Raw genomic sequence first — 26,696 nt, 5'->3', positions numbered from 1 at the left:
ATGTTCACACAATGTTTAAAACAACAACTGCTTATTATATTGACTTGTTTAATTGTTATGTAAATGATAGAGAAACATTGAATTTTATTATATTTATTTTTTATATTTATATTATTTTATTATATTTATTATATATTATATATTTATTATATATTATATATCTATTATATATAAGTTTAGATGTTGATGTTTTGTTTCATTTTAAGTCACCATTATTGTGATTAGTGTTCGTTTTAGTTGGGCTCTTGAGCCTTGTCTTTTGCTTGCTAGTTTTTTCCCTGGTTGTATTAACTTTTTGTTAATACACCACATTTGTTCTGGTTGTATTAACTTTTTGTTAATACACCACATTTGTTATGAACATGTTAAGTTATTAGTGTAATTCTGTGGTGTGGTGGTTGGTACATAAAGGAAAAAAATCATCCCTAATTAATTAAAGTTTATTTTCTGTCAATAATGTAAATGAGATCCAGCACTTTCACAGCAGTTTGTCATTAAGGAGTTTAAGAAACTTTGGACAAAAAATACCTGCTGTATAATTGGGACGCACAAACATCAAGAATCAGACTATGAATCTCAACCATGGTGACAAAGAAAATTGGAAAAAAATCATTATTTATCCATGCTGCAGTGCATGCTGGGAGTCCTGAATGAGATTTGTAATTTGTTAATACCCAGCATGCATTGCAGCATGAAGTTTTTCATTTAATTGTCACCATGGTTGAGATTCATAGTCTGATTCTTGATGTTTGTGCATCCCAGTTATACAGCAGATATTTTTTGTCCAAAGTTTCTAAAACTCCTTAATGACAAACTGCTGTGAAAGTGCTGGATCTCATTTACATTATTGACAGAAAATAAACTTTTGATTAGTAAATTAATTAGGGATGATTTTTTACCATTATGTACCAACCACCACACCACAGAATTACACTACTAACTTAACATGTTCATAACAAATGTGGTGTATTAACAAAAAGTTAATACAACCAGAACAAATGTGGTGTATTAACAAAAAGTTAATACAACCAGGGAAAAAACTAGCAAGCCAAAGACAAGGCTCAAGAGCCCAACTAAAACGAACACTAATCACAATAATGGTGACTTAAAATGAAACAAAACATCAACATCTAAACTTATATATAATAGATATATAATATATAATAAATATATAATATATAATAAATATAATAAAATAATATAAATATAAAAAATAAATATAATAAAATGCAATGTTTCTCTATCATTTACATAACAATTAAACAAGTCAATATAATAAACAGTTGTTGTTTTAAACATTGTGTGACTGTGAACATTAAAACATGACATTGTCATAACGTTTAAAAATGGTCAAATGTAACATTCCTCTAACGTTGAGACAACACAAAAACGTTCTTAGAACGTCAAGAAAACTGGACACTTTTAACGTTGGCAGAACGTTTTTGGGAACGTAAAGAACTTTCAGGGAACGTTCTTAGAACTTGTTTCTGTTAGCTGGGATGTCCCCTTTAAATCAAGATGATTACATCATTACTTTTACAACAGCCATTAAGGAGGTGATTGACAGATCTATTGAAATAGCAATTGCAAATATGACTGAAAGACAGTGCTCATATCTCATAACACACAAAGTCAACAGTTCATCATGACCGCGCTCAGCAAAGAAAATTAGCGACGGACACTTCAGCAAACAGTAATCAACGATACATCAACAAACAAGCTAATTTCATAATTATATTATTACATATGTAATCAGCATTAATACAAATTTTTGCAGAATCACAGAAAAGTAAAAGGAAAAGAAAACATAACAATGTATGATATCAGTCACTCATTCTCCACATTACAACAACCCAAAAAAACTTAAGGCTAAGAAGCCAAACATCATATGCAATCAAAATACATGAATCTTATTAGGCTAAATATAGCTAAGAAGTCAAAGGTCAATAGCCAAATTTAAAGAAACACTGATCACCATAATGGTATTTTATATGCAATCACAATACATGAATCTTATTAGGCTAAATATAGCTAAGAAGTCAAAGGTCAATAACCCAAGTAAATGAAACAATGATCACAATAATGGTATTTTATATGCAATCAAAATACATGGATCTTATTAGGCTAAATATAGCCAAGAACTCAAAGGTCAATAACCCAAGTAAATGAAACACTGATCACCATAATGTTATTTTATATGCAATCAAATTACATGGATCTTATTAGACTAAATATAGGTAAGAAGTCGAAGGTCAATAGCCAAAGTAAAGGAAATACCATCATGGTATTTTATATACAATCAAAATAAATGAATCTTATTAGGCTAAATATAGCTAAGAAGTCAAAGGTCAATAGCCCAAGTAAAGGAAACATTGATCACCACAATGTTATTTTATGTGCAATTAAAATACATGAATCTTATTAGGCTAAATATAGCTAAGAAGTCAAAGGTCAATAACCCAAGTAAATGAAACACTGATCACCATAATGGTATTTTATATGCAATCAAAATACATGGATCTTATTAGGCTAAATATAGCCAAGAACTCAAAGGTCAATAGCCCAAGTAAATGAAACACTGATCACCATAATGTTATTTTATATGCAATCAAAATACATGGATCTTATTAGACTAAAAATAGGTAAGAAGTCAAAGGTCAATAGCCCAAGTAAATGAAACACTGATCACCATAATGGTATTTTATATGCAATCAAATTACATGGATCTTATTAGACTAAATATAGGTAAGAAGTCAAAGGTCAATAGCCCACGTAAAGGAAATACAATCATGGTATTTTATATACAATCAAAATAAATGAATCTTATTAGGCTAAATATAGCTAAGAAGTCAAAGGTCAATAGCCCAAGTAAAGGAAACATTGATCACCATAATGTTATTTTATGTTCAATTAAAATACATGAATCTTATTAGGCTAAATATAGCTAAGAAGTCAAATGTCAATAGCCCAAGTAAAAGAAACACTGATCACCATAATGGTATTTTATATGCAATCAAATTACATGGATCTTATTAGGCTAAATATAGCTAAGAAGTCAAAGGTCAATAGCCCAAGTAAATGAAACACCGATCACCATAATGGTATTTTATATGCAATCAAATTACATGGATCTTATTAGACTAAATATAGGTAAGAAGTGAAAGGTCATTAGCCCACGTGAAGGAAATACCATCATGGTATTTTATATGCAATCAAAATAAATGAATCTTATTAGACTAAGGGCCAATCCCATTTCTCTGTCTTACCCCTTCCCCTTCCCCTACCACTTCGTCTTACCCCTAGCCCTTGTCCCTCAAAACCAAGTGTTAAGCGCTAGGGGTGAAAACATACCCCTATGAAATGAGACACCGCTTAATTACGGTTATGTCATCATACATCGTCGTTTGCTGGCTGCAACATCACCAGACGCGACAAATGTTGATCACAAACTTCCAAGATGCCGAGTGCAAGTGTAAGCGAAAGTGAATCAGCCGCAGAGTTTCTTCTGGCGTCCCTGTGTGATACAGGACGGTATACGTAAAGCACGTACCGATGTCTCCAAAGCAAGTAGTGTTATGCACTGATATCAAACGAAATTCGCTGCTAACGTTAATGGAATTTAGTTAAAACTGTAGACAAGCATGCAGTCCATTCATGGCTAGTTAGAGAAATACGGAAATGTTGTGCAAATCAGCAAATACGGGAATGTTGTGCAAATCAGCAACGTAACGTTAGCGTAGCAAACTAGCGAAATTTTTAAACATTTAAATTAAGAACATAATTCAAATATATATGAACAGGACTGTGTAGAGCACAAAACAAGACGTTAGTAATTTTTAAATTAATTATTAAGCCGAAAATACTTACATTTATGGGACGCTTTGGCCGCCATTTTTGCCGGTTGCGCAGTGTATTCTGGGTACCCCTTGGTTTCAAGTAAGCTCGTGGAAATTCTTGGTTTTAAGGGGTATCTACCACTTGCCCTTAGCCCTACCCCTTGATCAAAACGAGAATTGGGATAGCCCTTACTCTCACGTGAACGTGCAAAACTAAGGGGTAGTGGTAAGGGGAAGGGGTAAGACAGAGAAATGGGATTGGCCCTAAATATAGCTAAGAAGTCAAAGGTCAATAGCCCAAGTAAATGAAACACTGATCACCATCATGGTATTTTATATGCAATCAAAATAAATGAATCTTATTAGACTAAATATAGGTAAGAAGTCAAAGGTCAATAGCCCATGTAAAGGAAATACCATCATGGTATTTTATATACAATCAAAATAAATGAATCTTATTAGGCTAAATATAGCTAAGGAGTCAAAGGTCAATAGCCCAAGTAAAGGAAACATTGATCACCATAATGTTATTTTATGTGCAATTAAAATACATGAATCTTATTAGGCTAAATATAGCTAAGAAGTCAAAGGTCAATAGCCCAAGTAAAAGAAACACTGATCACCATAATGGTATTTTATATGCAATCAAATTACATGGATCTTATTAGACTAAATATAGGTAAGAAGTCAAAGGTCAATAGCCAAAGTAAAAGAAACACTGATCACCATAATGGTATTTTATATGCAATCAAATTACATGGATCTTATTAGACTAAATATAGCTAAGAAGTCAAAGGTCAATAGCCCAAGTAAAAGAAACACTGATCACCATAATGATATTTTATATGCAATCAAATTACATGGATCTTATTAGACTAAATATAGGTAAGAAGTCAAAGGTCAATAGCCCACGTAAAGGAAATACCATCATGGTATTTTATATGCAATCAAAATAAATGAATCTTATTAGACTAAATATAGCTAAGAAGTGAAAGGTCAATAGCCCAAGTAAAAGAAACACTGATCACTATAATCTTATTTTATATGCACTCAAAATACACTTATCTTATTAGGCTAAATATAGCTAAGAACGAGGGGTGGCACGGTTCATGAAAAAAATCGGAACCGTTCGGTTCGCTTGTCTTTGTTCAGAGCGTGTGTGTGTCGCACGGTTCAACGGTTCATGGCATGCGCAATGTAGCCTCATGCCCTGTATGTGACCTCAGATAGCGGGTTTCCCTTTCGCACGAAACTGGTTTGGAGAATAAGTACTGCAGGTTATGTTATGTGTAGAAATGGCAAGTGGGAGAGAAAAGGAAGTCTGCCTGCAGTTGGAGGATGCGCCAATAGATAGATAGAACTGCAGTCTATGGGTTGAATGTGTTCGAACAGCCACAGGAGACCGCCTTCTCTCTGACCATTTATCTAAAATTTTACGCATTTTTGTATTCAGCGCTATTTTTATTCTTTCATTGATAAAACGAGTAGTTTAATTTTGCTAGCGTGTGAAAGTTGCGCAATCTTATTTCATAAATTGCCCCTCAAAGTAATCAGGACAGAAGTAGTCAAAAGTGGACAAAAGAGACGGATTTAAATATTACAGGTGTAAACGTTATGTTTCTCTCTCGTTCACATACTCTCTGCAGTATTTAAGCAGCCTCTCAGTGATAAATCTTAGAGCTACACTGAAGTTGGCATTTTGATAAATGCAAGTTATCTTTGTGTGCTAAAAATGCACACAAAGTTCATGTAGATGGCAATACACATTTTTTGCCAAATAAATGAAAAGCATGTTGAAATCATCAATGTCTTCCCTCTTGCTGTATCAAAATCTCATCTGGCTTTCCTCAGGGATGGTCCCAATAATGTGCTTAAAGTCAAATTCAGTTTGTGCATGATTACATGATATAACTTTTTTAATACTGTATCCTAAATTATGGATAATTAATACATTAATAAGATAATATATTTCTAGAGTGCTAAAAATTAACAGAAAAAATAACAACAAGAACCGTACTGAACCAAGAACCGTGACCATAGAACCATGATACGAATCGAACCGAGGGTTTTGTGAACCGTGCCACCCCTACTAAGAACTCAAAGGTCAATATCCCAAGTAAAAAAAAACACTGATCACCATAATGGTATTTAATATGCACTCAAAATACACTAATCTTATTAGGCTAAATATAGCTAAGAACTCAAAGGTCAATAGTCCACGTAAAGAAAATATCATACTGGTATTTTATATGCACTCGAAATACATAAATCTTAATAGGCTAAATATAGCTAAGAAGTCAAAGGTCAATAGTCCAAGTAAAAGAAACACTGATCACCATAAGGGTATTTTATATGCAATCAAAATTCATGAATCTTATTAGGCTACTTATAGCTAAGAAGTCAAAGCTTAATAGCCCACATAAAGAAAATACCATAATAGTATTTTAAATGCTCTCAAAATACATACATCTTATTAGGCTAAATATAGCTAAGAAGTCAAAGGTCAATAGCCCACGTAAAATAAACGCTGATCACCATAATGGCATTTTATATGCAATCAAAAGACGTGAATCTTATTAGGCTACATATAGCTATGAATTCAAAGGTCAATAGCCCACGTAAAGGAAATACCATAATGGTATTTTATATGCAATCAAAATCAATACATCTTATTAGGCTAAATATAGCTAAGAAGTCAAAGGTCAATAGCCCAAGTTAAATAAACACTGATCACCATAATGGTATTTTATATGCAATCAAAATACATGAATCTTATTAGGCTACATATAGCTAAGAAGTCAAAGGTTAATAGCCCACGTAAAGGAAATACCATAATGGTATTTTATATGCAATCAAAATACATGAATCTTATTAGACTAAATATAGGTAAGAAGTCAAAGGTCAATAGCCCAAGTAAAAGAAACGCTGATCACCATAATGGCATTTTATATGCAATCAAAAGACGTGAATCTTATTAGGCTAAATATAGCTATGAATTCAAAGGTCAATAGCCAAAGTAAAAGAAACACTGATCACCATAATGTTTTTACATGCAATCAAAATACATTAATCCTATTAGGCTAAATATAGTAAAGTGTAAAGGGTGTGTAAAGTGTAAAGCCACAATGTTTAATTATTTTAGATGTATGATGTGTTAATTTATAGTTTCAATACTTTATTTCACTGTAAAATTGACATGCACACCAATCAGAAACATACACATGCACACACCAATAGACCAAACCACATTTCTTTCCACACTTAAAAATGTAGGGCATCAGGTTTCACTTTGACTCTGAGAAATTAAGCTTCTAGGCAGTCACGTGCATTAAGTGGAAAAACCTACAAGGGAACTAAAAGTAGCAAAAAACATTTTTTGGCAGGTTTGTCATTTTGTTTACTGAATCTTTTGTCAATCTTTGGTTCACTCATGTTCTCTGTGTCCATCACTGTCTTTTTGGTGTTTCTTAATTTCTAGATTGCTATTGGTGAATTTTCTCTTGTCACTTGATTCCTGTATACACCACAACATCCTCCACTGGAGCTCCCTGTACAAACACATCACACAACATACATAACATTTAATAACAATCTTATCAGTTCATAAATTACAACTCTATATTCATGATCTGTTGATCACTGAGATTCAAGGTTATGTGACTTAAGATGTGTTATGTTTTGTAAATCACCTAATCAGTTTATGTTAGTTACATTTTTTGAATTCAGAAGTTAAACATATGGGTAACAATGTGAATGGTTGCTAGTATATCTAACACTAAACCTTATAGTTGTGTAAATGCAGGTCATGATATGACAGTCATATATGGTCTCACCGTTTCATGTGCTTGTGCTGTATAGATTGTTGGATCTGCGTAAGTGATCATCTCTTCATCTTCAACTGTTTTAACAATAATATAATAGACACAAAAATAAAATGTAAACTCTTGAAGAGCCCAAATCCAGTATATTATTGGGTTTTATATCATTATAATGCATTACATTATTAGCAGTAGTGTTAACTTGCCCTGTTGTTCTGTGTTTTTTTGTTTCCTGCAGATGCAGAAGATCAGAACTGAAGCCACAATCATCAGACATCCAACAGCACAACATATCAGAATAATGGTGAGAGCTGTAATCAATAATAAGAGTATTTGTCAATATCATAAGTTTAACTGAACAGTGTCTAATAATAATCTCAACTGTTGTACCTGAACATGTCTGACAGAGATGAGTGATGTTGAGATGTTGAGTTTGGTTTGTGATGGGATTGTTGAGTACACATCTGTATGTGTTTGTATCCTGATATTCAACCTCCAGAGGTAGAGAGAGTCTGATGTTGAGATCAGACACACTGATGATGGACAATAAACTGTTTCCTTTATACCAGGACAGACTCACATCTTTCACATCACTCACATTCATCACTGAACACAATAATGAACAATTTGAACATTGTGAAACGTTTCTGGAGATGACAGGAACAGGGAGACGAGCTGGAAAACTAACAAGAAGCTTCCCAGTATAAGTGACCGGCTTTCACGCTGTGTTTACTACAGTATGGTCAAAAAATATAAAGATGCCATAACCATTTTGATTCCCTAAAAAAATCTTTTACTCTCTTACTGTTACTTTCTTATACCACAGGGCTTTTAAACGCTTTATTCAGAAATCAGGTTGGGTATGCATTATTTTATGCATTATTCACATTAAAGTTGTCTGCGGTCTGGGTTATATAGAATAAATGTAATTGCAAATACTCTTTTGTGCACAGATGTTAAAGGAAAACACCACCGTTTTTTATATTTTACTATGTTCTTACCTCAACTTAGACGAATTAATACATACCTATCTTTTCTCAATGTGTGCACTTTAAATCTTTGTACAGTGCCTTGTGAATGTGTTTGGATTTAGCCAAGCCACATTCATTACTTAGGAGCCAAACAGGGATGAATTTACAAGACACCATGTTTTCCCTATTTAAAGACTGTTACATGAGTAGTAACATGAGTACATATGGTGGCACAAAATAAAACGTTCGTTTGGATCCTAAGGAATGAATGGGGCTTGGCTCCTAACACATTTACAAGGCGCTGTACAAAGATTGAAAGTATATGCATTGAAAAAAGATAGGGATGTATTAATTCTTCTGAGTTGAGGTAATAACATATTTAACAAAATATTGAAAAACTGTGGTGTTTTCCTTTAAAGGTTCTTTATGAAACCATTCAGCCCAATAAGGAACAATTTATGAACCTTTATTTTTATGATCTTATACAACCGAATACAAAAAGCCACAACATGAGATCAGTTTCGGATCCTAAACTAACACTCTCTCTGCAGACTAAAGATTATTTTCCGTAATTAAACGTTCACCTAATTTGTCCTTTAATTTTAATCAATGCTGCATTACTGAAGTCTATCTGATGATCTTTAAGATAAATCAATAACAGGCATTTGACAGAGAAAATGCCAAAACTCCACTCACCATAGACAATAACATTGAATCTGTATGAGATCTCCTTAACACTGTTGATATTTACTTGATAAAGTCCAGTGTGTTGAGTTGTGATGTTTGTGATGGTGAGATCTCCAGTCTGATCATTCACCTGCAGTCTGTCTCTGAATCTCCCATCAAAAACATCATTTATTGATATATCTCTGGTTGCTCCATTGATCCGAGCTATAAGAGACTTTTGAAGTCCAAATATCCACACTATCATATCATCTCTCTGTAGTTCAGTAATATCAGTGTATAGAGTAAGAGAATCTCCCTCCATCACTGACACTGACTTCACTTCAACACCAAACACACCTGCACACACAAATATACAGACAGAAATTAAGAAAATATTCAAGACTTTTAATGAATGTAATAAAAAAATTAAATACTTAAAATTGAAAGACCTAAAACAACAGCATGGAAGAAGTGGACAAACGCAAAACACAGATATGTTAATTTAAATATTAATATATTTACATATTTAATCTGATATAAAAAATTATGTCCATTTCAGGTTCCTTATTTATGATAGAATTGAAGTTCATTTGAGTTTCACAAAATATCATCATTATAACAGAGAAACACAATTTAACTTCCAGAACTTCTTTAACAGGACATTTAATAATTAATATAATATAATATTATAAAATATATACAAATTTACAATATATGAAATCAGAGACCTGAATCCAATCTTACATTTGTGAATTAAAGCAAGTGCGTCTTCAGACTAATCAAACTAAAAATGAAATATTTAAAATTTAAACTAATAACAAAAAAATTTTAACTTTATTAACTTACCAGTCAGACCACAGAAGCACAAACAGAGATAAACACACATGAGAAACATTTTCTTCAAGACTCGACACAGTGATGCTATCAAGAAGAGTTGTGTAGAGAGAAGTTTAGATGTCTGTAGTATTGGGTTGTATAAGATGAGCTGTAAGTATTGTGCAGAAATAACACAACTGTGTGCTCTAACAGAGTAAGTGTGTGTTTTGTGGTTGTTTCTTCAGATTTGTTCAGCAGTGTTTTTTCTCACAGTTTGCTGTTTTGTTACTTAACCTATATTCATCTCACAGACTCTTGCATTGCAATATTTAAAAGCTCTGTCTTTAAAGACTACATGAGTTTGCAGCTCTCCTTAGAAAAAAAATGCATTCACAAAAAATATATAGGAAAGTCTCTGTCAAAAAAATACACTTGTGGTCTTTTAGTCCTCACGTTATATCTAGCAAACACTCTCAAATAATGGTACAAAAGTTGTCACTGGCACCATAACCCATTAAAATGTCCAAACATCTAAAATTTGGTACCGTTATACACTCTTAAGAAATATAAAAGTGTACTTACAAAGGTATCTGTCCAAGCTTTTGTACCTTTTTTTGAGAGCACGCCTTTTGTTATTTTCCCTGTGTTTTCGCAATGCTTGCATGTGCCTCTTTTGTGGCTTTTGAGAGTGTACATTGTCTTTGATGTGAGTATATATGTCTGTGTGCGTATGAGAATATGTGGTTGAAGGCACAGGGGTGGTCTGATCTCAACAGACTTATCTTTACACAACTTTTGTTAATATCATCACTGTGTTAAGTTAAATTTGAACTGGTTTCAATCCTAAAGTGTAATTTTTTTATCAGATTAATTTGACATTAGAGTAGTGATGAACTCTGGCAGCTTCAATATAATAAATAGGCATTATTGCCACAAATATTGTTTATATTTCACATTCTGATTGAAAGTCATAAATAACTAATGAAATGTGGATAAAGAAAATGAAATTATACAATATTTCAATAAAAAAATTATTTTTCAGTTGAATAGTGGAGAATAGGACCCATTAAAAGTTTAGGCTTTAAAAGGCTTTAAAATCAAAATGAAATTGAAATGATAATTTGTTTTGGAATATTGTATTTTTTTTACAAATTACTTATATGAGCTTCATAATTAAAAAAAAAATTATAAACCCTCTTTAACGCAAATCTCCTCCCCTAACTATCTCTCTTTGCTTCTGGTCATATGGTATGGCAGGTGGGCGGGGTTCTGGAAAAAAATCGCAGCAAATAGCAACACGACCCAACTGAATGTTGTGTTCCTGAAGCTGTTATACGATTGGTCATCCTTGCTCTGATGGGCGTGGCTACAGTTGCTCTATCCAGTCATTTATAAAGTTAAACCCAGCATGGACATATGACTAACTTCTGGTAATTAATTATTTCTTTTTTTATTTATTAATTCACATTTATTAATCTTATTTATTAATTAATTATTTTTTTACATTTAATAGTTATATAAATCTTTTATGAAAAAATGTAAGGAAAATTTTTAATGTGGCCTATTTGGCAGCCAGTGCTGACATAGGCTACTGTATACAGAGCAAATGGATCCAAATGTTATATTTACTGTTTAATTTGGCCGTGTTCCTCCCTTTCTTTCCCCTTTTTTTTATTTACATATTATTTTTTTAATTCACATTTATTAAACTTATTAATTTATTAATTCACATTTATTAATCTTATTTATTAATTAATTATTTTTTACATTTAATAGTTACATATTTATTTTTTATTATTTATATAATTTATATAATATATTTCATCTGTGTGTATGGATGTTTTTCATGATCTCTTTTTGGAATTATTATTTTATGTAAAATATCAATTAAAATATTTTTAACCCTTTAAGCATGCAGTGCCTTTCACCTATATCCTTACGAGTGGCGGCTATTTAAATATTAGTTTTCCTGTAGTAAAAATTACTGATGAAGCTGTCAGGTTTTAATTAAAGGGATAGTTCACCCAAAAATGTAAATTTTTGTCATCATTTACTCACTCAAATCTGTATAAATGTACTTGTTCTAATGAATACAAAGGAAGATATTTTGTTTGTAACCAAACCGTTCACGAGCCCAATTCACTTAGTATTATTTTTCCTACTATTGAAGAGAATGGGGCTCATAATCAGTTTTGTTATAAACATTACTCCAAATATCCTCTTTTGTGTTTATCAGAACAAAGACATTTAGGTTACACTTTATTTTGATAGTTCACTTAAGACATTTTACTAACCATAAATAACTTTGCAACTACATGTCAACTAACTTTCAATTATTTGCAACTATATGTCGACTAATTGTCATTAGAGTATTAGTAAACTGTAAGGGTTAGGGAAGAGGTTTGGGTTAATGGAATAAGTTGACATGCACCTGCAGATATACTTTTAGACAGTTAAATGTCTGTTGAGATATCATCGAAATAAATTGTTAGTAGATATTAAGCAGACAGTTTACTAATTCTCTAAAGATTGGTAGTTGATAAGTAGTTGCAAAGTTACTTATAATTAGTAAAATGTCTAAAGTGGACTATCAAAATAAAGTGTTACCGAAATTTATACAGATTTGTTACAACATGCGAGAAAGAAAATAATGAAAGAATTTTCATTTTGGGGTGAACTATCCCTGTGTCTAAGTCCTGTGTCTTTGTCTACCTTTGAGATAGTATGCTCCGCCCAAATGTTGTTTTAGCAAGTGAATGTTAGCGATGTTGTGACACATGGGGCTTTGTGAAAAACCTGTTTTTGGATCAGAGTGCTACTGGTTTAGCTGTTACAAACTAACACTCAGAGATGAGACACTGAAAAGCTTGAATATCTTTACTAATCGTTTTTATTTTAACTAAACATATAAAATGAAGACGATCTCTATACTCTTTATCATCTCTTTATTCATCAATGGTAAGTTCATTTGTCAACATTTCTGAAAAGCACTTTCACTTTTATTTATTTTTTTGTTGTTTCACTCATACAGTATGTTTCATCCTTCACCTGTCTTCATTGTGTATATGTACCCTGTGTTATCCTTTAATGCTCATCTTGTAGTGTCAATGTTTATTATTACAGTTTATTTTGTACACTGTAAAAAAAATCCGTAGTTTTTACGGAGAAATACTGGCAGCTGTGGTTACCAGAACAATTCTGTAAAAAATACATCTTAAAACCGTAAAAACAACACCACCACAGTTGGATGCATTACAGCGAACTTTTGTAAATTTTACAAATCTTACCTGTATACAGAATTTCTTTGATTAATTAACTGTTTAGAAACTCTTATTTTTTAATGGTAAAATGCAGATGTGATTGCCAGACAACCACCGTAAAAATATATGAACATGTAAACAACTTTTTGTATTTCATTAACTAATATAATTTCATTCATTTCTTAAAATATGTAGAAAACCACTATAATCCAGGTGATGCAGACAGCTGCACAAAGAAACTAAGTTTGTTGTGAAATTGTTACAAATTGTTTTCTAATTATTTACCAACAATTTAAAAAGAGACAGTGGACATGCACAAAGATTGTATCATACAAACAAATACAAAACAACATCAGGGTAAGTTATTAAATCACTCAGTGTCTACATGACTCCATTTTACAGAGTTAAAAAGTGACACTTAAATAATGACATGATGAATGAACATTAATGATGAAATAGAGAGCAGTCAAAACACAAGTACAACTGAACTACAGACAAAATCTTAGATGAACATTAACTGTATAAATATAACATATAAACACATTCAATCGCTCAAGATCTCACCAGAGGAGAATTAAACACAAACACCATTAACATCTACACTTATTACAAATCAGTTTGACTTTATTTGGTTTGTTTGAAGTCACCATTATGGAGATCATTGTTTTCTTAAATGGGGCACTTGGCTCGTAGGTGTTTGGGTTAAGCTTTCTCTGACTGTTAGAATAATGTGTCAATACACATAAGCTATGGTCTAAGAAGCTGAAGTAAATAAAATCAGGTGATGCTGGTAGATTTTTAGTGATGGTCTAGTCATCTTAAAGTTTACCAAACAGGTGTTCTCATAAAATCTCTAACTGTGAACATCAAGTTTTTTCTGTTCCCCATACAAATATTTTCTTGTGGGACAATGTTACAGAGTGCCAATGGATTTAAATAATTAGACTTATAAACAGTAAAAATAATGTCAGACGATTCTGTGACTAAACAAAGTTTGTCTAGACTTCAAGAATCAGCATACAAATCACATCAGCGGTGACCCAAAACATGAAAGCTGCATGCCGCAATGCATGCTGGGTATTACCATAGTACAAAGTTATCTAGCATGCATTGCACTTAATCTGAATTAGTTTTTTGATGGTCACCACTATTGAGGTTTGTAGGTTGAATCTTGATATGAATTTGAAGTGTCAAAAAAACTTTTAACCAGTCCCAAAACCATTACTTTACAAAACTCTTTCTAGCCCAACAGCTATATTTGCAGAACCTACAAACACCAGACATTAAACCAATTTCTCTCTTACTATAACTACCAGTCAATCACAACTTTCATGTGGATAAATCAAACCACTTAACAGTAAAGAAGTGTTGGAGACTTGTTTTTACAACCCCTTTCATCATCAATAAGTGCCCTGTGTAATCCACTGACACAATTGACAATAAGAAAAAGGAAATAAGTAATCATTGAGGCTCAAGACCCCAACTAAAACAACCACTGATCACCATAATGGTGACTTCAAACAACATTTTTGATAAAACATCATCTAACCCTCTGTTAATTCTCAATAAGAGATTATGTAATTGTATGACTGAAATAAGTCAAACTGGTTTGTAATAAGTGTAGATGTTAATGGTCTCCTGTGGGGAGATCTTGTCTCATTTTGTCTGTAGTTTAGTTGTACTTGTGTTTTGACTGCACTCTATTTCATCATTAATGTTCATTCATCATGTCAGTATTTAAGTGTCACTTTTTAACTCTGTAAAATGGACTCGAGCGATTTAATAACTTACCCTGATGTTGTTTTGTATTTGTTTGTATGATACAATCTTTGTGTATGTCCACAGTCTCTGTTCAAGTTGTTGGCAAATAATTAGAAAACAATTTGTGCAATTTCACAACAAACTTTGTTTCTTTGTGCAGCCGTCTTTTCCATCACCTAGATTATAGTGTTTTTTTGCATATATTAAAATATGAATAAAATTATATTAATTAATGAAATACAAAAAGTTGTTTACATGTTCATATATTTTTATGGCAGTTTTCTGGCAATCTCATCTGCATTTTACCATTAAAAAATAAGAGTTTCTAAACAGTAAATAAATCAAAGAAATTCTGTATACAGGTAAGATTTGTAAAATTTACAAAAGTTCGCTGTAATGCATCCAACTGTGGCGGTGTTGTTTTTACGGTTTTAAGTTGTATTTTTTACAGAAATGTTCTGGTAACCACAGCTGCCAGTATTTCACCGTAAAAACTACGGATTTTTTTTTACAGTGTAATGTCTGTGTCTGCAGGTGTGTTTGGTGATCCAGATGAGATCGAGTCAGTGTCAGTAATGGAGGGAGATTCTCTTACTCTACACACTGATATTACTGAAATACAGAGAGATCATGTAATAAATTGGAGATTTGATGGGGTTCGTATAGCTCAAATCAACAAAGCAGCCAGTATGGTGTTATTAGATGATAATGTTCTTGATGGGAGATTCAAAGCTAGACTGGATCTAAATAGTCAAACTGGAGATCTTACCATCACAAACATCAAAACTAAAGACTCTGGAGTTTATAAACTACAGATTAGTGACAGCAGTAAGAGTATAGAGAAGATTTTCAATGTTAGTGGTGAGTATTTCAAGCAATTTAACATTTGATTTTATAGACACAATCTCTTCTAGGTGTTATTTGAAATGAATTACTATTGTTCTGCAGGTGTGTTTGATAATACAGGTAAAGGAAAGTCAGTGTCAGTGATGGAAGAAGACTCTGTTACTCTAAACACTGATGTTCCTGATATCAAGAGATATGATGAGATACGGTGGAAATTTCAACATGAAAACTCTCCTCTAGCTGAACTTAACAGAAAAACTGGTACTTTCTTTATATACGATGATGTTCATGATGGGATATTTAAAGGCAGACTGCAACTGGACCACCAGACTGGATCTCTCATCATCACAAACATCAGAAACACAGATTCTGGATTTTATGATGTAAACATTACCAGCAGCAGCAGCAGTTATACCATACATCAGTCATTCACAGTTACTGTCCGTGGTGAGTAAATCAAATTAATTTTTGATCCACTTTAATGTTAGTTTAGCTGTCGGGTCTGTTTTTGAGCCAGAGATTGATCTGGCATCATCTATAAAACCACTGGCATTATCTTTTAATGTAGAAAAGCAGTTCTCAGTAAAAGCACATCGATATAAGTACAAAAACCTTCAAGCAAGTTAATAACTAAAGTGAAAAGATAAAAAGATGTTTTGTGCTTAATTAGTGAAAATGTAAAAACTCTAGTTGGTCCTGGACAAAGCATGATGTGAACCCTCAATGGATTGTATTACTTGGCCTTACAGCAATGGGTTATTGTTTTGTAAAATCTGCAGATGGGAAAAAACATAGTAAACACTAGATGGTATGAGGAAATGAATTGTCAAGTTAGGGTAAACAATTTAAGTAACATTCTTCTGTGAACCTGTATGTTCACTTTTAGTTAGCCTACTCTACTAGACTGTAAAAAATATGCAGCATAAAGTTTAAACAACTTAATTATGCAAGTCAATTCAACCTACATTTTTAAGTTTTGACAAGTTAGAAAAACTTTTAAAAAAAGTTTAAATTGTTTAACTTAATTTGTTAAGTTAAAGTAACATAAAAACATATTGATTTGATATTATTTTTTACAGTGTATACTTTGTTATTTCCCACCAGCAAATAATCTGGTAGATTTGAAGGGCCAGATTTACTAACAGCCCAAATCATCGTTTGCTGTTAAAAAAAACTAGTGTCAGGATTTACCAAAGACATGTAGTGAAAAGTTTGTGCTGAAAAGGTGGGAAAATTTTTATTTTATGCCAAAATCATGGGAGGAGAGTATTTAAATGAATCATGCAATGCGATTTACAACCATTGCACTCAAATGTTTCATGCATGTCTTATGGGACGTACACACCAAACGCGAATTCAACGATTTGTGCAAGTAGATTACATACAAAGTCAATAGGCTTGTTTGATACGTGGCTTGCCTCACCTGAAATTTTGATGAGAGCAGGTGGTTGCAGTGATGGGAGAAGTGAAAAAAGAGCTTATAAATCGTACACTTCACCAATCTAGCAGAAATCGCGTTTGCGTAATGTAAACAATTTCTGTAGAAATCACAGTATTACTGGGTATTACTTTCAACTAGCTTCCAGTAACTTACTGTAGATTTTACATTTATGTTATTTACTGGCAACAGTTTGTTAAATGAACATGAAACATTTTCAGTCTTTACTGGCAACCAGCTGCACAGCAAATTTTTTACAGTGATTTTATTGCGGATAAAAAAGATGCAACTGAAATACCAATAAATGCATTTACATAAAGATGTATATATGGAGAATTATGTGAACTGTTTATTACTGAAAAGGCTACTTAGTAAATGTTGTGATGTATAAATCTAAGTCTAGTGATAATATAAAATCAGTTTCTGCTGTTTGAAATAAACTGCTCTGAGTACAAATAATTCAAAGTTAAAGGAATTAATAAAAAATATAAATGTCATAATTCAATAACAATAATTTTAACTGTAGTAAAACTATGACCCAGATAGCATGCAAACCATTGAAACAATGTTAAAAACAGTTGATTTGTCAATGTTAATTGCATTGAATCAACATCAGGTTTGCACCCTCCATTAATATTGAAAAAATATTGAAATTTCAACAAATCACCGTTATTGTGATCAGTGGTTGCTTTAGTTGGGTCCTTGACTCTGGATATTCAAGTTAAATCTTTCTTTTCTTCTATCCGTTTGTGTAGTAACATATGTGCATCGGAAATGAAAGATGTGTTTCAAAGTTAGGTTGAAACAGATTGCTTTCTTTGAAGATGTCAAGATGATATAAAGTTAAGCTGCTTTACATGATTATGTTGATCTATTTTTGGCTATTATAATTGTTCTGGTTTGTAAATCCACTGTGACAAGATAAGCAGAAAAACTCCTGACACATTCAGATATCATTACTCATCCTACAAATCTCAATAACGGTGACAATCATCAAACAAATTCATATAAAACGATCAACTGCAATGCATGCTGGGAATTATAAATTAGTTTAGTACTACCATGATACCCAGCATGCATTGCAGCATGAAGCTTTCTTTTGTTGATCATCACCATTGATGAGATTCATAGACCGATTCATGATGTCAGAGATAGATTCAGTAGTTTAACTTTTTGAATGTGTTTTTATAATCCTCAAAATAACAGACCTGACACTGTTTCCAACTAGTACCATAATAATAACTTTTGCAAAACTTTAACAGTATTTCATTAATATAATTTAGAGATGTCTACAAGAATTAAACTACTTGATAACATTAGATCTTTTTTCTTTGCAATAGCAGATGTACTTTAAAACATTGCTTCAACAGCCAAAGAAAACTTGACATTAAAACACAAGAGTAAAGGGCCCAACTAAAGTAAACACTGATCACGATAATGGTGATTTGTTGAAATTTCAATATTTTTTCAATATTAACGGAGGGTGCAAACCTGATATTGATTCAATGGTATTAAAGGGGTCATATGATGAAAATGTTAGCATTGCCACTTTGTAGGTTTGAGCAAAAATGTGTCGTTTTGGGTGTGTTTTTTAAAATGCAAATGAGCGGATGAAGTGCAAACACTGATCACAATGATGGTGGTTTGTTGTAATTGAAACTCTATTGTGCTGTCAAGTCCAAAAATGTGTCGTTTTGGGTGTGTTTTTTAAAATGCAAATGAGCGGATAAAGTGCAAACACTGATCACAATGATGGTGGTTTGTTGTAATTCAAACTCAATTGTGCTGTCAAGTCCTTCTTTTCTCTCTCTTTCTCTCTGCACTAAACGGCAGTGCAGTGGTTGGAGAGTTCAGATTAAGGAGGCGGTATTATTCTAATAAGATATCCTTATGACATCATAATGAAAGCCAAATTTCAATGACCTATTTTTGCTCACACCTACAAAGTGGCAATGCTAACATTTTCATCATATGACCCCTTTAACATTGACAAATCAATGATTTTTAACATTGTTTCAATGGTTGCATGCTATCTGGGGATTCATTTTTAGTGAGGATAAATCTGGCCTGAATTGGTTAAAATTGCTGTAGGGATTTTAATGAGGTGTAGACATCAGTGATCTTTGTAAGATAAATCAGTGAAATGAAAAGATCTGACGTTGTTGGTTTTTGTTGAAACAGGTGGAGTAAAGTCAGTCTCTGTGATGATAGGAGATTCAGTCACGCTGTACACTGATGCTGATATTCAAACTTATGATCTTATTGAATGGATGTTTGGAGATAAACACACACGAATAGCTCAAATAAATAAACCAGATGCACGCTTTGTTATGTATGACGGTGATGACGGGAGATTCAAAGACAGACTGAATCTAAATGATCAGACTGGATCTCTCACCATAAGAAACACCAGACCTGAACACCGTGGAGTTTATGAAGTAAAGATCAGCAGTAAAAGACATTCATTACACAGAAGATTCATTCTGACTGTCACTGGTGAGTAACTCATGATCTCATTCACAACAATAAAAACATACAATGAAAGCTTATATCTTATCATTAAAAACAAACACTTTGCTGCTCTGTTTTCAAAACCATGAAGAATTAGAAAGCAGAACACACAATGTTAGTAAATTAAGATACTGTGTATGTTTGTTTACAACACTGTTCAAAATTTCTGTAGAAATGACAGTATTACTGGCAGCTGTTTGCCAGTAACTTGCTGTAGATTTACTGGCAACAGTTTGTTCAAAGTAAAATGAACATTAAACATCAACAAATTTTTGTCTTTACAGAATAAAACTATAAAATAACAGCCTCATGCAAAGCATTCTGTGAACCAAAATCCAAAAACTTTGAACAATCTGTTGGCAGTAAATAACATACATTTAAATCTACAGTAAGTTACTGGCAAACAGCTGCATAACTACAGCATTTTTTTACAGTGTAAAGCTGTTTTTTGTTTTGTTTTATAAATGCATCCTTCACTCCATGCTGTTTTTATAGTTTTGCACACACAGTCCAGTGTGTTTTTAGAATGTCCAGTTTCTAACAAAATTCAAGATTTAAAACTCGATTATTTACAAAAATAAAGGATGTCCCGCACACTATTAGCTTGCAAAAGATGAAAATATTTATTACAGCGACGTTTCGATCACAAGAGGCATATGATCCTTATCGAAACGTCGCTGTAATAAATAATTTCATCTTTTGCAAGCTAATAGTGTGCGGGATACCCTTTATTTTTGTACATGATTGGACTTTATTGTCTCTCTATCCTACGCACCGATTTGGGACTAACAGGTGTGCGACGTTGTTCTTCTCAAATCTTTTTGGAGTCATTCAGAAATGTTGAAGAAACAATCATTATTTGTATATTATTAAAGTTGTCTAAACAACTTAAGTGAGTTAATAACTTGAAGCAAAAATATTGATGTGTTTGTAAAAATGCTTAATATTTTATGCATAGTGAAACGCTTGATTTGAAAACATTAACTGTCAATGGTTGCTTTCTGTCCTTTATATTCACTGCTGATCACACATTTTTTAAATGGTGGGTTACTTTTAACCCCGTGTGTGTCCTGTCTATTTTTTTCCCAGCCATTCGTTAAAAACAACCCAGCATTTGTTCAGTGTATAGAGATAATTTTCATCTTACCTAATGTTACATTAAAGGGGCCATGGCATTAAACTCTGTCATGTTTAAGTGCTATAATTGGGTCACCAGTGCTTTAACAACCCAGAAAATTTGAAAAAGAACCCAGTAACTTAGTTTTGGTAAACTATTCTATGCAAGCATGTGAAAAATTAGGTAATTGAAATTTGGCTCTCCTTATGATGTCATAAGGAGCTCTTATTATAATAATACCGCCCCTTAATCTGCAATCCAATCATGGCACAGCCATTTAGTGCAGAGAGAGAGAAAATGTCATTGACAAAATAACTGACAGCACAATCGAGTTTGAATTGCATCAAACCACCATCCTTGTCATTAGTGTTTGCATTTCATAAGCTCATTTGCATTTTAAGGGACACACCCAAACGGCACATGCTCACACCTACAAAGTGTCAATTTTAACATGTTATAATAAATTATCTATATGGTATTTTGAGCAAAAATTTTACATGTGTACGCTGGGGACACCAAAGGTTTATTTTACATCTTAAAAAATTATTGTGACATGTCCCCATTAAATTTGACATGTCCCCTTTAAAAGTGATTTATGCTGTTTATGATTCTCTTTCAATAAAATGTAGTGTTATTTACCATGTTTTACTCATATGTGTTGGTCTGTTTCCTACAGATTAGATTCATTTACACTAATATATTTCTTTATCATTACAGCAATGGGTCTGTCTTTAAGTACTCTGGCACAAGTTTGTGGTGCCTTCCTGCTTATTTTTGTTGTAGCTGTTGCTGTGTTTTGGTATTGCTTTAGGTCTCAGGGAAGAGTACCAAATTTGGGTAAGAATTAATAACAAAGTAATAAGAATTATTTCCATCAAGTAAAATTGATGGTGTAACATTGTGCATTTTGTGTTGGAAATCACATGTGTTTGTAGCTGTAATAGATAAGGAGATGGAGGTGATGGAGGGAGATCCTGTTACTCTACACAATGATCTTCATCAAATATTGAGTGATACTCGTATTATATGGAGCTTTGGATCTAAAGAAGTCACGATTGCTAAAATAAAAAAAACAAGTAGCAAGTGTGTTGATGAGAATTTTAAAGACAAACTGACACTGAACCAACAGACTGGAGATATCACCATCAAAGACATCAGTAATGAACAATCTGGACTTTTTCATCTAGTTATCAGAAAACGTAAAAAACTCTTGTCAAAGACATTCAATGTGATTGTCATCTGTGAGTATTTTCTGCAACATTTCTCATTTTTTGAAGAGAGTTAGCACTAGATTATGAAATTTCTCTCCTGGCATTGTGGTGAATTATTCAATTTTTTTGTTGTTTCAATATTGTCCTGTTACAGGTAAAGTAATAACAGTGAATGCAGGAGAGTCTGTCACTTTAAAGACTTCTGTTACAGAAATACAAAATGATGAGAAGATTGAGTGGATGTTTGGAAATAAAGACACTGTCATAGCTCAAATCAGTGCCATTAATACCCACAGGACATATGATGGTGATAATGATGTATTTAAAGATAAACTGGAGCTGAATCCTCAGACTGGAGATCTCACCATCAATGACATCAGACAAAGACACGCTGGTGTTTATACACTAAAAACCGTCATCAAAGGAAATGTCTCTTTTAGGAGACTACCTGTGTCTGTCACAGGTGAGTAATATTGTTGTCCTATATTGTAATGTACTGCAAGAGTGATTTATGACTATCACATTATTTTGTAGATAATATTAATTATGTTACGACCATCTAGGGCCAGTCATAACATAAATAAATGTGTGCTCACTCATAATATATTTTCAACAAAGTGGTGTTTACTTATATAAAGAAAATAATAATAGTGAAGCAAAAGGGATTTAGCTCAGGGGCCTATACCATGAAGCCGGTTTAGTTGATTAGCCAGCTTTGTTTAGGATTAGTTTGTGCAAATCCTGGGTTTTGGGTACCATGAAAATAGCTTGTTCCAACAAGGCCTGCACATTGGCTTGGTTTTGTCAACTTGAAACTAGTTTGTTTAACCATTTTCATGGTACGGGCCCCACGAGTAGACAAGGCCAAAATAATAAACAAAAGACAACTAATCAAATTCCCTAAAAGAAAATACAAAATGACTCTACTAAACTCAAAACATTAACAAACAATACAAACATTTCTTATTTACCTTAAAATATAACTAATATTAACAACAAAATCATAATGAATCTAAATCAGCAAATAATAACGAAGGTCGACCTTACAAAATAAACTTAACACATGTTTGGAGTGGTCCTTCCTTATAACTGGAAACAAAAGCAGGGACCGGACCAATCAGGAACTCAGGACCATGCATGCCTTCTCCTGAAACACACATGCTTAAAAAAATCTTACAAGATGTAACAATACCATAGATAATAAAACAATTATTTCCTGTTTTATTATCAAAAGAAAATTAAATCCTTACAACTGTACAGTCTAAAAAATGGGTTATTTTCAACCCAGCTTTGGGTCAAAAAGGGACGAACCCAGTCGTTGGGTTGTAATTTAACCTATATGTGTCATGACACAAGTGGAGTGACAGGACGCAAACGCAGAGTTCAAAATATAAATAACATTTAATGATAAAACTGGAAATAATAACACGAGGAGTAACAGGTAACCAAACACAGGAACATCCAAAACAGGGAACAGACATGAGAGTAACGACAATGATCCAGCAGTGAGCAAACAGAAGACAGAGGTATATATACACACAGACTAAATGACAAACAGGTGTGATGAGGCAGGTAATTAATCAATGAATGTCCAGGTGATAACAATCGGAACAAAGACAAGACATGACATTAACCGTGACATTACCCTCCCCTCTACGAGTGGCTACCAGACACTCAAATAAAACACAACAAAAACATAGTCTGGTAGCGAGAGTCCAAGGGAGGGGTGGAGGGCTTGGGGACCCTGGCGAAGCCGGCAGCCGCCAGGATGAGACCAACAGGACGGTTGGCCGGACTGCGCCAGGAGAACAGGAGCGATCGCTCCGAGAACCGAGGCAGACGAATTACCCCCTCCTGGGAATCGTCGACGATCAGATGCCCCCGGAAATCATCTCCCATCCCCTCGCGGAAACGGAGACCCTCGCTCGGTAGCCACCCCGGGGAAATGATCGGGCGTGGTCCGTTCCGGATCCCCCTGCGAGCAGGATGGTGGTCCTCCGAGGGACCGTCGACGACGACTCAACCATTGGGGGACCGCCTGGGCCGATCCTCCTCCCGCAGGAGCGAGCGATCGCTCACGGTGGTCCCCAAGAGACATCAGGGCTGATGGGGAATGAACCCTGATGTCACTACTCCCCCTCGACGAAACTCCTGGGGGAGCCACCCTCCGTGAACCTGCTGCATCCAGTTAGGCTGGATCATTCTGTCATGACACAAGTGGAGTGACAGGACGCAAACGCAGAGTTCAAAATATAAATAACATTTAATGATAAAACTGGAAATAATAACACGAGGAGTAACAGGTAACCAAACACAGGAACATCCAAAACAGGGAACAGACATGAGAGTAACGACAATGATCCAGCAGTGAGCAAACAGAAGACAGAGGTATATATACACACAGACTAAATGACAAACAGGTGTGATGAGGCAGGTAATTAATCAATGAATGTCCAGGTGATAACAATCGGAACAAAGACAAGACATGACACGGATTAACCGTGACAATATTGCTGCGTCCGAAAACTCAAGGCAGTGACTCGTTGCCTCGCTGCCTCATGAGGAAATGACTTCGGAGGCATGAAGGTAGCTCAGAGAAAGACTTTCGGACACACTTCTAAGGCAGCGTGTTTGAAATTTAAACAGAGAGCGCCTTTGTGATAACTAATCACATATTTGAAAACTACAATACTAATTTCTCGCTAGAAATGCAATTGAAATGTGTAAAAAGTGAAAATATACCTTTATTTACACTAAATTGGTGGTCCAGTCGCGTCCTTGGCCGCCATTTTATTTTTTCGAACTCGACCGGACTCGACCAATCACATTCTTAATGTACGTCCGTGCATAGGTATCTCAGGAGACAGGAAGTAAACCAAACATTGAATTCGGACATGCCTTGATGCCTTGCTGCCTTGGAAAGCTGCCTCAGAAGGCAGCAATTTAGAGTTTTCGGACGCAGCCTATGTTAAATTAAGGTATAGGCAGCATAGTTGTTTTAACCCAAAATGCTGGGTTGTTTTAACTCATTTTTGTGTCAAATATAAATATTTTCTGCGTTAATTTAACCTATCAGGTGGGTTTATCCCTGTAAAAAGTGAAAAGTTGGATCAACTAGGTAACACCTTAAAAATTACGTTTTTTTCAACAAAAATTTTTCACTTAGTGTTTTTCACTTAAACATATAAGTTGAAAAACAATATTTTTGTAGTTGTTACTAATTGCATTATTTTTTTAAGTTGACTTTTATTTTTTACATTGTAACGTTGGGTTGAAAATAACCCAGCATTTTGAAATTGTAGCATCACTTTGTCTATATGAATAAATAAAGCAAATTACTCTGTTGCTGTACTTACATCTAAAATATAAAGTTATCTGTTTTTGAAAAAGTTTTTGAGCTGTTTGTGTAAATAATAGTTTTTTCCTCTCTGAGCATCTTTTGATTTTATGTGTTGTCTGGGTTTCTTACAGATATGCCTGCACAGCATTGTAATGAATTAAAACCTTTGATAAAGAGTGAGACGTCCAGTAGCGGTGATGTCTCATGATCAACATTACAAACACATCATCTGTTACTGTTACTTGAAATATCACCATCATAGCGATGACTTCAAGTTGTTTAATATCCACCTGTATGTCCCAACTCAGCCTATATATAAGCACATACGTGACGTCACCTTCAGTCTTCGTCTGGTCGTGTTGATAAAAGGACTACATACCAGTGCTTTACCAGTGTCTTCTCCTGTTGGTTGTTTCTGTTACTTTGCTCCTGCATTTCCTAAACCAAAGTCTTCTTCACCTATCCACCTGTTAAATGGAGAGGATTAAACTCAGTATTCATAAGCAGTGTTCATGATGAAACAGTACATGATGATTATCCTGATAAATCAACTTGACCAATTTACTTTGTAGTGTTGATAAAGCTCTACTGGTAGAGCAGGACTCTTACAATGTCAAGGTCATGTGTTTAATTTTCATAGTTAAATATTTTTATAGAAACAGGAATAAATATTTGCACAGTAAAATTGTGGATTTACTGTCTCTGTAATATAACACTTTTTTATATTGTTGAATCACATAAATGTAATAATAAATATGATTATGTTATCAAGAGCATTTGTTTGTGTTATATTTATTCATTAACTGATGTAACAAGCAACATGTGTCTCTTAAAGTATGGAAACTGATTTTATTCCAGTAAATAATATATTATTTGCTAAGAGAAAGAATTATATTTACTTATGCTATTCTGATGATTCTTATCAGTTTATAGACATCTATTATTGGGTGTTTGTTTGCTCTGTACATGACATCTGTCAGTCAAAGGTTGAGCTGTAGTTGTTAATATCTGCGACTGGACGCAAGATGGCGCTCTATTACTGCTTTATGTATGTGTATATAATCTACTTCAAATAGAGTCTTTAAACTCTGTTTTACTTCAGTGT

At 33.5% G+C, this 26,696-nt stretch overlaps 2 protein-coding genes across 2 annotated transcripts; one reads left to right on the top strand and one right to left on the bottom strand.

Annotated features, from left to right (window-relative positions):
* Nucleotides 1-6,583: 6,583 nt before the first annotated feature.
* LOC129452982 (SLAM family member 5-like) lies at nt 6,584-9,644 on the bottom strand. Its single transcript, XM_073865256.1, has 4 exons — nt 9,322-9,644; nt 8,045-8,329; nt 7,670-7,965; nt 6,584-7,384 (listed from the first exon to the last, which is right to left on the bottom strand). The coding sequence occupies exons 1-3, from the start codon at nt 9,611-9,613 to the stop codon at nt 7,832-7,834; spliced, it is 711 nt and encodes a 236-aa protein (XP_073721357.1). The 5' UTR covers nt 9,614-9,644; the 3' UTR covers nt 6,584-7,384; nt 7,670-7,831.
* Nucleotides 9,645-19,601: 9,957 nt separating this feature from the next.
* LOC129452876 (uncharacterized) lies at nt 19,602-26,323 on the top strand. Its single transcript, XM_073865255.1, has 5 exons — nt 19,602-19,908; nt 21,758-21,877; nt 21,976-22,281; nt 22,406-22,714; nt 25,723-26,323. Exons 1-5 carry the CDS (start codon nt 19,617-19,619, stop codon nt 25,797-25,799), a joined length of 1,104 nt encoding a protein of 367 aa, XP_073721356.1. The 5' UTR covers nt 19,602-19,616; the 3' UTR covers nt 25,800-26,323.
* Nucleotides 26,324-26,696: the final 373 nt, after the last annotated feature.

The sequence above is a fragment of the Misgurnus anguillicaudatus genome, unplaced genomic scaffold (genome assembly GCF_027580225.2).
Source record: "Misgurnus anguillicaudatus unplaced genomic scaffold, ASM2758022v2 HiC_scaffold_31, whole genome shotgun sequence".
NCBI classification, from domain to species: Eukaryota; Metazoa; Chordata; class Actinopteri; order Cypriniformes; family Cobitidae; genus Misgurnus; species Misgurnus anguillicaudatus.
The sequence above is the reverse complement of the archived record's forward strand: the minus strand, read 5'-3'. Positions and strand labels throughout refer to the sequence as shown.